The sequence below is a fragment of the Balaenoptera physalus genome (assembly GCF_965194825.1).
Source record: "Balaenoptera physalus genome assembly, chromosome: 10".
Taxonomy (NCBI): domain Eukaryota; kingdom Metazoa; phylum Chordata; class Mammalia; order Artiodactyla; family Balaenopteridae; genus Balaenoptera; species Balaenoptera physalus.
The window spans coordinates 34,189,288-34,200,318 of record NC_138889.1 but is presented as its reverse complement, the minus strand read 5'-3'; the positions used below and the strand labels follow the sequence as shown (position 1 = coordinate 34,200,318).

General features: G+C 37.9%; 1 protein-coding gene across 1 annotated transcript in view; it reads right to left on the bottom strand.

Annotated features, from left to right (window-relative positions):
• Window positions 1-259: 259 nt before the first annotated feature.
• Window positions 260-11,031, bottom strand: part of ANGPTL5 (angiopoietin like 5) — a 30,214-nt gene continuing 19,442 nt past the window's right edge. Inside the window, exon 9 of the mRNA XM_082410006.1 lies at window positions 260-10,849. Coding sequence (XP_082266132.1) covers window positions 10,530-10,849 — 320 coding nt within the window. The 3' untranslated portion in view covers window positions 260-10,529. The remainder of the gene's footprint in view (window positions 10,850-11,031) is intronic.

The window sequence follows — 11,031 nt, the reverse complement described above, 5'->3', positions numbered from 1 at the left end:
GGAAAAGTTTCCACACACTAGGAAGCCCTTTCACTGGCGGAGTTGGGTGGTGGGCGGGAGGGAAGCTTCGAAGCCATGGAGGAGGGCACAGCATCAGGGATGCAGAGGGCAAAGCAGAGAGGTTCCCTCACAGAGGATCAGTGCTGACCAGCACTCACCAGCCTGATAGGCCTGGCTGCTCACCCGCCGGGGCGGGTGGGGGCTGGGAGCTGAGGCTCGGGCTTTGGTCAGATTGCAGGGAGAGGACTGGGGTTGGCTGTGTGAACAAGGCCAGAAGGGGGCTAGTGCACCACAGCTAGCCAGGAGAGAGTCCAAGAAAAATTCTGGAACTGCCTAAGAGGCAAGAGACCATTGTTTCGGGCTGTGCGAGGAGAGGGGATTCAGAGCACCGCCTAAACAAGTTCCAGAGACAGGTGCGAGTCGTGGCTATCAGCGCAGACATCAGAGACGGGCATGAAACGTTAAGGCTGCTGCTGCAGCTACCAAGAAGCCTGTGTGCAAGCACATGTCACTATCCACAGCTCCCCTCCTGGGAACCTGTGCAGCCCACCACTGCCAGGGTCCCATGATCCAGGGACAACCTCCCCAGGAGAACACATGGTGCACCTCAGGCTGTTGCAATGTCACACCAGCCTCTGCCGCTGAAGCCTCGCCCCGCATTCCATACCCCACTCTCCCCCCGGCCTGAGTGAGCCAGAGCCCCCTAATCAGCTGTTCCTTTAACCCTTTTTTTCTAGGCAGGAGCAGATGCCCTCAGGCAATCAACACGCAGAGGCGGGGCCAAATCCAAAGCTGAACCCCAGGAGCTGTGCGAACAAAGAAGAGAAAGGGAAATTTCTCCCAGCAGACTCAGGAGCAGCGGATTAAATCTCCACAATCAACTTGATGTCCCCTGCATCTCTGGAATACCTGAATAGACAACAAATCGTCCGAAAATTGAGGCGGTGGACTTTGGGAGCAACTGTAGACTTGGGGTTTGCTTTCTGCAAATCTAATTTTTTCCGGTTTTATGTTTGCCTTAGTTTAATATTTAGCGTTTATTATCATTGGTAGATTTGTTTGCTGATTTGATTGCTCTCTTCCTTTTTTTTTATATGTAGAGACATAGAGAGATTTTTTCCTTTTTCTCTTTTTGTGAGTGTGTATGTGTATGCATCTTTGTGTGATTTTGTCTGCATAGCTTTGCTTTTACCATTTGTCCCAAGGTTGTCTCTGTCCTTTTTTTATAAATTTGTTTACTTTTCTTAATTTTTAATAATTTTTATTTTAATAACGATTTTAATTATTTTTTCTTTCTCTCTTTTTTTCTCCCTTTTCTTCTGAGCCATGTGGCTGACAGGGTCTTGGTGCTCTGGCTGGGTGTCAGGCCTGTGCCTCTGAGGTGGGAGAGCCGAGTTCAGGACATTGGTCCATCAGCAACCTCCTGGCTCCACATAATATCAAATGACAAAAGTTCTCACAGAGATCTCCAACTGAATGCTAAAACCCAGCTCCACTCAAAGACTGGCGAGCACCAGTGCTGGACACCCTATGCCAAACAACTAGCAAGATAGAATCACAACCCCAACCATTAACAGAGAGGCTGCATAAAATCATAACAAGGTCAGGGACACCCCAAAACACACCACCAGACACAGTCCTGCCCACCAGAGAGACAAGATCCAGCCTCATTCACCAGAACACAGACACTAGTCCCCTCCAACAGGAAGCCTACACAACCCACTGAACCAAACTTACTCCCTGGGGGCAGACACAAAAACAAGGGGAACTACTAATCTGCAGCCTGCAAAAAGGAGATTCCAAACAGAGTAAGTTAAGCAAAATTAGAAGACAGAGAAACACACAGCAGCTGAAGGAGCAAGGTAAAAACCCACCAGACCAAACAAATGAGGAGGAAATAGGCAGTCTACATGAAAAAATCAGAGTAATGATAGTAAAGATGATACAAAATCTTGGAAAAAGAATGGAGAAAATAAAAGAAACATTTAACAAGGACCTAGAAAAACTAAAGAGCAAACACACAATGAGGAACAGTACAATAAATTAAATTTAAAATTCTCTAGAAGGAATCAATAGCACAATAACTGAGGCAGAAGAACAGATAAGTGACCTGGAAGATAAAATACTGGAAATAATTACTGCAGAGCAGAATAAAGAAAAAAGAACGAAAAGAATTGAGGACAGCCTCAGAGACCTCTGGGACAACATTAAACGCACCAACATTCGAATTATAGGGGTCCCAGAAGGAGAAGAGAAAAAGAAAGGGACTGAGAAAATATTTGAAGAGATTATAATTGAAAACTTCCCTAATACGGGAAAGGAAATAGTTAATCAAGCCCAGGAAGCACAGAGAGTCCAATACAGGATAAATCCAAGGAGAAGCATGCCAAGACACATATTAATCAAACCATCAAAAATTAAATACAAAGAAAAAATATTAAAAGTAGCAAAGGAAAAACAACAAATAACATACAAGGGAATCCACATAAGGTAAACAGCTGATCTTTCAGCAGAAACTCTGCAAGCGAGAATGGAGTGGCAGGACATATTTAAAGTGATGAAAGGGAAAAACCTACAACCAAGATTACTCTACCCAGCACGGATCTCATTCAGATTTGACAGGGAAATGAAAACCTTTACAGACAAGCAAAAGCTAAGAGAATTCAGCACCACCAAACCAGCTTTACAACAAATGCTAAAGGAACTTCTCTAGGCAGGAAACACAAGAGAAGGAAAAGACTTACAATCACAAACCCAAAACAATTAAGAAAATGGGAATAGGAATATACATATCAATAACTACCTTAAATGTAAATGGATTAAATGCTTCAAACAAAAGACATAGACTGGCTGAATAGATAAAAACAAGACCCGTACATATGCTGTCTATGAGAGACCAACTTCAGACATAGGGACACATACAGACTGAAAGTGAGGGGATGGAAAAAGATATTCCATGCCAATGGAAATCAAAAGAAAGCTGGAGTAGCAATACTCATATCAGATAAAATAGAATTTAAAATAAAGAATATTACAAGAGACAAGGAAGGACACTACATAATGATCAAGGGATCAATCCAAGAAGAAGATATAACAATTATAAATATATATGCACCCAACATAGGAGCATTTCAATACATAAGGCAACTGCTAACAGCTATAAAAGAGGAAATCAACAGTAACACAATAATAGTGGGGGATTTTAACACCCTACTTACACCAATGGACAGATCATCCAGACAGAAAGTTAATAAGGAAACATAAGCTTTAAATGACACAGTAGACCAATAGATTTAATTGATATTTATAGGATATTCCATCCAAAAACAGCAGATTACACTTTCTTCTCAAGTGCACATGGAACATTCTCCAGGACACATCGTATCTTGGGTCACAAATCAAGCCTTGGTAAATTTAAGAAAATTGAAATTGTATCAAGTATCTTTTCCAACCACAACGCTATAAGACTAGATATTAAATACAGCAAAAATCTGTAAATTATACAATACATGGAGGCTAAACAATCACTACTTAATAACCAAAAGATCACTAAAGAAATCAAAGAAGAAATCAAAAAATACCTAGAAACAAGTGACAATGAAACACGACGACCCAAAACCTATGGGATGCAGAAAAAGCAGTTCTAAGAGGGAAGTTGATAGGAATACAATCTCAGCTCAAGAAACAAGAAACATCTCAAATAAACAAGCTAACATTACACCTAAAGCAATTAGAGAAAGAAGAAGAAAAAAAAAACCCAAAGTTAGCAGAAGGAAAGAAATCAAAAAGATCAGATCAGAAATAAAGGAAAGAGAAATGAAGGAAATGATAGCAAAGATCAATAAAACTAAAAGTTGGTTCTTTGAGAAGATAAACAAAATTGATAAACCATTCACCAGACTCATCCAGAAAAAAAGGGAGAGGAATCAAATCAATAGAATTAGAAATGAAAAAGGAGAAACAGCAACTGACACTGCAGAAATACAAAGGATCATGAGAGACTACTACAAGCAACTATATGCCAATAAAATAGACAACCTGGAAGAAATGGAAAAATTCTTAGAAAAACATGACCTTCTGAGACTGAACCAGGAAGGAATAGAAAATAAAAACAGACCAATCACAAACACTGAAATTGAAACTGTGATTAAAAATCTTCCAACAAACAAAAGTCCAGGACCAGATGACTTCACAGGCAAATTCTATCAAATATTTGGAGAAGAGCTAACACCTATCCTTCTCAAACTCTTCCAAAATATAGCAGATGGAGGAACACTCCCAACTCATTCTACAAGGCCACCATCACCCTAATACCAAAACCAGACAAAGGTGTCACAAAGAAAGAAAACTACAGGCTAATATCACTGATGAACATAGATGCAAAAATCCTCAACAAAATACTACCAAACAGAATCCAACAGCACATTAAAAGGATCCTGCACCATGATCAAGTGGAGTTTATCCCAGGAATGCAAGGATTCTTCACTATATGCAAATCAAACAACGTGATATAGCATATTAACAAATTGAAGGAGAAAAACCATATGATGATCTCAATAGATGCAGAAAAAGCTTTTGACAAAATTCAACACCCATTTATCTTAAAAACCAGAAAGTAGGCATAGATGGAACTTATCTCAACATAATAAAGGCCATATATGACAAAGTCACAGCCAACTTCATCCTCAATGGTGAAAAACTGAAACCATTTCCTGTAAGATCAGGAACAAGACAAGGTTGTCCACTCTCACCACTATTATTCAAAATAGTTTTGGAAGTTTTATCCACAGAAATCAGAGAAGAAAAAGAAATAAAAGAATCCAAATCAGAAAAGAAAAAGTAAAACTATCATTGTTTGCAGATGACATGATACTATACACACAGAACCCTAAAGATGCTACCAGAAAACTACTAGAGCTAATCAATGAGTTTGTTATAGTAGCAGGATACAAAATTAATGCACAGAAATCTCTTGCATTCCTGTACACTAATGATGAAAAATCTGAAAGAAAAATTAAGGAAACACTCCCATTTACCATTGCAACAAAAAGAATAAAATACCTAGGAATAAACCTACCTAAGGAGACAAAAGACCTGTATGTAGAAAACTATAAGACACTGATGAAAGAAATTAAAAATGATACAAACAGATGGAGAGATATGCCATGTTCTTGGATTGGAAGAATCAACATTGTGAAAATGACTATACTACCGAAAGCAATCTACAGATTCAATGCAATCCCTATAAAACTACCAATGGCATTTTTCAAAGAACTAGAACAAAACATTTCACAATTTGTATGGAAACACAAAAGACCCCGAGTAGCCAAAGCAATCTTGAGAAAGAAAAATGGAGCTGGAGGAATCAGGCTCCCTGACTTCAGACTATACTACAAAGCTACAGTAATCAAGATGGCATGGTACTGGCACAAAAACAGAAAAATAGATCAATGGAACAGGATAGAAAGCCCAGAGATAAACCCACGCACATATGGTCACCTTATTTTTGATAAAAGAGGCAAGAATATACAATGCAGAAAAGACAGCCTCTTCATTAAGTGGTGCTGGGAAAACTGGACAGCTATATGTGAAATAATGAAATTAGAACACTCCCTAACACCATACACAAAAGTAAATTCAAAATGGATTAAAGACCTATATGTAAGGCTAGACACTATAAATCTCTTAGAGGAAAATTTAGGCAGAACACTCTATGACATAAATCACAGCAAGATCCTTTTTGATCCACCTCCTAGAGAAATGGAAACAAAAACAAAAATAAACAAATGGGACCTAATGAAACTTCAAAGCTTTTTCACAGCAAAGGAAACCATAAACAAGATGAAAAGACAACCCTCAGATTGGGAGAAAATATTTGCAAATGAAGCAACTGACAAAGGATTAATCTCCAATATTTACAAGCAACTCATGCAGCTCAATATCAAAAAAACAAGGAACCCAGTGCAAAAATGGGCAGAAGACCTGAACAGACATTTCTCCAAAGAAGATATACAGATTGCCAGCAAACATTTGTAAGGATGTGCAACACCACTAATCATTAGAGAAATGCAAATCAAAACTACAATGAGGTATCATCAGTCAGAATCGCCATCATCAAAAAATCTACAAACAATAAATGCTGGAGAAGGTGTGGAGAAAAGGGAACACTCCTGCACTGCTGGTGGGAATGTAAATTGATAGAGCCACTATGGAGAACAGTATCGAGGTTCCTTAAAAAACTAAAAATAGAACTACGATATGACCCAGCAGTCCCACTACTGGGCTGAGAAAACCATAATTCAAAAAGAGGAGTCATGTACCACAATTTTCATTGCAGCTCTATTTACAATAGCCAGGACATGGAAGCAACCTAAGTGTCCATCGACAGATGAATGGATAAAGAATATGTGGCACATATATACAATGGAATATTACGCAGCCATAAAAAGAAACAATATTGAGTTATTTGTAGTGATGTGGATGGACCTAGAGTCTGTCATACAGAGCGAGGTAAGTCATAAAGAGAAAAACAAATACCTTATGCTAACACGTATATATGATATCTAAAAAAAAAAAAAAGTTTCTGAAGAACCTAGGGGCAGGGTAGGAATAAAGATGCAGACGTAGAGAATGGACTTGAGGACATGGGGAGGGGGAAGGGTAAACTGGGACGAAGTGAGAGGGTGACATAGATTTATATATACTACCAAATATAAAATAGATAGCAAGTGGGAATCAGCCACATTGCCCAGGGAGATCAGCTCGGTGCTTTGTGACCACCCAGAGTGGTGAGATAGGGAGGGTGGGAGACACAAGAGGGAGGGCATGTGGGGCTATATGTATATGTATACCTGATTCACTTTGTTATAAAGCAGAAACTAACACACCATTGTAAAGCGATTATACTCCAATAAAGATATTAAAAAATAAAACTATTTATGCCTTTGAAATAAAAGATTTACTGTTACCTTTGCCTAATATTTATCCAATAATTTGGGCTTTTTAATGTATTTAATGGATCTGTAATCAATTTTTGTACAATTAGATGTTCGTTTCTATTTTCAAATTGTTAGTAATTTTCCCTCTTTGCCATTCTTCAATCTGTCTCCTCCCCCACTAATATAAAACTCTACTTTTCCTGTATACTACATTATATATTTTTTAATAATTATAGAATTTGTACTCTACTGACCTTTCTGCTTTCCTCATAATAATTATTTTGTCACTTTATTGCAGTAGGCAGAGTTCTAAGATGGCCCCAAGATTCCCAGGCTCTTTTTTACATATACCTTCTCCTAGTTATTCAATTAAACACTAATTTATTTATGGCTTCAAAAAGATTTTGCAGACGTAATTAAGGTCTCAAAGCACTTAATCTGAAGATAAGATTATTCAGGTGCATCTGACCTAATCACATGAGCTCTTTTTAAAGCAGTGAATTTTCTGTGGCTGGTCTAGCTGGCTGCACAGTAGGAAGTTAGAGAGCTGTTCTGGCTGCCCTGGAAGAAAACAAATATCCACCCTATACACTGCACCTCGGACCACATGGCAAGGAACCGCAGGCAGCCTCTATGAGCTGAGAGTGGTCCCAGCTCACAACTAGATAGACAACTGGGGCCTCAATCCTACAACCACACGGAAATAAATTCTACCAACAACCAATGAGTTTGGAAGAGGTTCCTGAACCCAGAGGAGAGCTCAGCCTGGATGACATCTTGATTTGAGCATCATAATACCTGAGCAGAACGGTGAGCTGGTAAATGAGTGTCATTTAATTTAAAGTCACTAAGTTTGTGGTAAGTTGTCCCATAGTAATTTTTAAAAACTAATATATTTACAGTATCAATTCTTTTTCAAACATTATCTGTTCTCATTCATTACACTTCCAGAAGCACTTCAAATTTTCTCAAGTAAAAAAAACCATATTGACAATTCATGGTGTCCTTATGTTAAATTTATGGATTACTATTTGGATCCAAATAGTCTCCCTCCCTTTGGTATGAAGAAACAGGTTCAGAGGATCTGCAGTGGCTCAATGGAAAGAACAAGCTGGTACCAGCTGCTGCGTGAGTGAGCTCCCCCTTTCAAACAAAGCCACTTTCTCAACCATGAAATTGTACTGTTACAAAAATGCCCTCCCATAATGCACTATTCATTAGCATAAGTAGGCTCTCCTACCTGCCAGCCTGTACATTTTTTCCCAATAAACACTATTTCATATATGCCAGTGAAGCAGTGTGTCAGTGATCTCCTTGGCATGACCTAAGTCCTCCTCACATATTGTTCTTGCAACTCCAAACTGCTCTTGGCTCTCAAACCCACTACTCCATTCATACATCTGGGGATATTTGCACCAAGTCCTCTATTCAAAGAACATGATTGTGCTGCTATTTAGAGTCATTTATGTTTCTTGGTAATGTTTTATAATTATTTTTAAATAGATTATTAACCTACTTCTATAGCTCTCAAAGCTATTATGAATGTTAACCTTTTTATTTATAACTAATATATGCTGGTATAGAGAGAAGCTTTTGGATCTGTATAGTTTCTTTTGATTTTTAACTGGACACAGTTTCAATTTTACTGATAATTAAATTGACAAAATAATAAATTATTTGTATTTTTAAATGAGACCATTTATCCAGAGAAGTCCTCAGATTCTGAAAGAATGAATCTACAGTGATTTCATGCAGACCTTGGGTATGTTACTCCAATCTTTTATGCCTACTTCTAAGAGATGTAGGCATGGTGTTGGGATAATAGAGAGCAAAAAAGGAACCGTTGTCTTGATAACATAACTTCCCCCAAGGTTAAGGTCACTTCATTTCTGGAAGTCTGAAGCTCAGCATTATTATCCAAAATATACCTTCTCCTTTGCAGTGGGGGTTGAGGCCTCTTAATACTTTCACACCTTCTCATAAGGCATCCTGGGGGCCACTGTCTCTTACCCATTCAAAGTCAAATACATCTTCCTATTCCCAAACCCAGAGAAACTAAAATTTCTTGCTTTTGTCTGGGTCTGTCATTCCCTTAACATCCCAACATTTATTCCCATTCTGCTTTTACCCTCAACATTTCCATTATCTCCATAACCTTTATGGTAGGGTAAAAATTTGAAGCCCTTAGACCTTGCAGTACAATAAAGGAGATTCCCCTGTATAGGACCAAGAATTTCAAGGTCCAGAATCCACTCATTAGACGTAGCTTGCCGAGTAGCAAAATTCTTTCCTTAATTGTATATAAATTTGTTTCTGGTACTCATATCACTGCAGGCAGTGAACCTACAGTTCTCTGCTCCTGCAACCTAGTAGGCATCTTACCTCACTGTCAAGACACAGAGCCTCAACTGTGCCTTTATGAGATGGATGGGAAGCCATGGGGAACCATGCTCAACCATTTGCAACTGTATCCCATCTATATTCTGTACATGGTTTATTCACTGCTTGGTGAGGAGATCAAAGTGAAAGCAATCTTGAAAGGTGACCATGTCATTTTTGCTCATCCCTGAACTCAGATCAGGTTCTATGTTCTGATTAAACTAAGCCCTCTGCTGTACTCAGATAACTCACCATGATCTCTGTACCCTCATATGTATTTTTAATTCAGACCTCCTCCCACCTCACTTTTCAGCTACTTCTACCCATTGTATAACCCTAACTCTGGACAAAGTACTTTTCTGTTCAACCTTAATTTTCTTAATTAACTAAACGTGGACTAGCACATTCCTTGCTGTGTTTTCCCATGGAAGCCTTGCCACTCCAACTCCTTCCAACTTCCTAAAAAAAGCTTGCTCCTAGAGCCACCTCTAGACCACTGATTCATTGTTCTTTCTCCTTCAATTAAAGCTCATACCATTCCTATTGCCTTAAAAAGAGTTAGGATATAAATGTGTTTTAGAATGCAACTGATCAGTATGCAAATGTATAGTAAGTTCATTACAAATAAGAATAAACTTATTAACCACAATAAAATAGGAAAACAAGAAGGACTTTATTTTTGCAGCAAACTCTTATTACCTGTGAAATATTATGGAATCACCTGGAAATAGTAAGGTTTTTAAACTATGTGAAGTTTATATATTACTCTGCACAAAATTATTCCTTGTAACTGTCTTCAATAGAAATTATCTGTAGATTATATATTTAGCCATTTCAAATAAATATAGAAATAAGTATAACACTTTCTTTAATTTTCCTAATAATGCACTATGGTTTACATGCTTTAAAGAAAAGGGAAAATTCTTTAAAAGGACAACAGACTCCAGGTAGATAGGTTGCAATACACTCAAAACAAATTTTATTGTATATTGTTAATATAATTAGTAGTAAAAGCATACGTTGAGCCATGTTTTCCTTTATAAAACTCTACAAAATTAAAGATTTCTATTTAGACTCATAAAACCTAGAAGTCACCTATGGTTAAATTTTGGCTAATATGCTTGAAACACTCAGTAAAAAGAGAAACTATGTAAAATTGTTTATATATTATCAAAAACAACTGTGGAACACTCATTACAATTTAAAATGAGATTACTTAAAATATGGATTGTAAATTCTTCTAATTTTCATTGAAACAGATTTAATCTTGACAGGTGAGTTGTTTTTGGTCCATGTGCCCCATCGAATTCCAGTTGCAAGCAATTTTCCAGGGAAGTAATGAATGCCATTCAGATTTGCGAGACCACACTGGTTGAACCACCAGCCGGTATTGTTACTGAGGTGGCTGCAGCTCTTCACAGACTGACCACTGATGGAGCATGCAGGGCGACATCCATCATTATCAACATCTGATGTGCTAAAAGGCATTGCATTTTGATTATCTTCTTTTCTGAAACCCCGGAATGCATCACCTAGGTAAAATAGATTTTTTTAATGACGAAATTTAAAGGCATTTTTTGTAATTTTAATCAACATTTACCAACCCATTATGCAAAAGCATTACATCCCAGAACTAAGGTTTAAATTATATTTTACTAGGTGTTATATTAAAATCTCTTCTCCGGGTGCAATATGCCAAGATCTGGTAATGAAT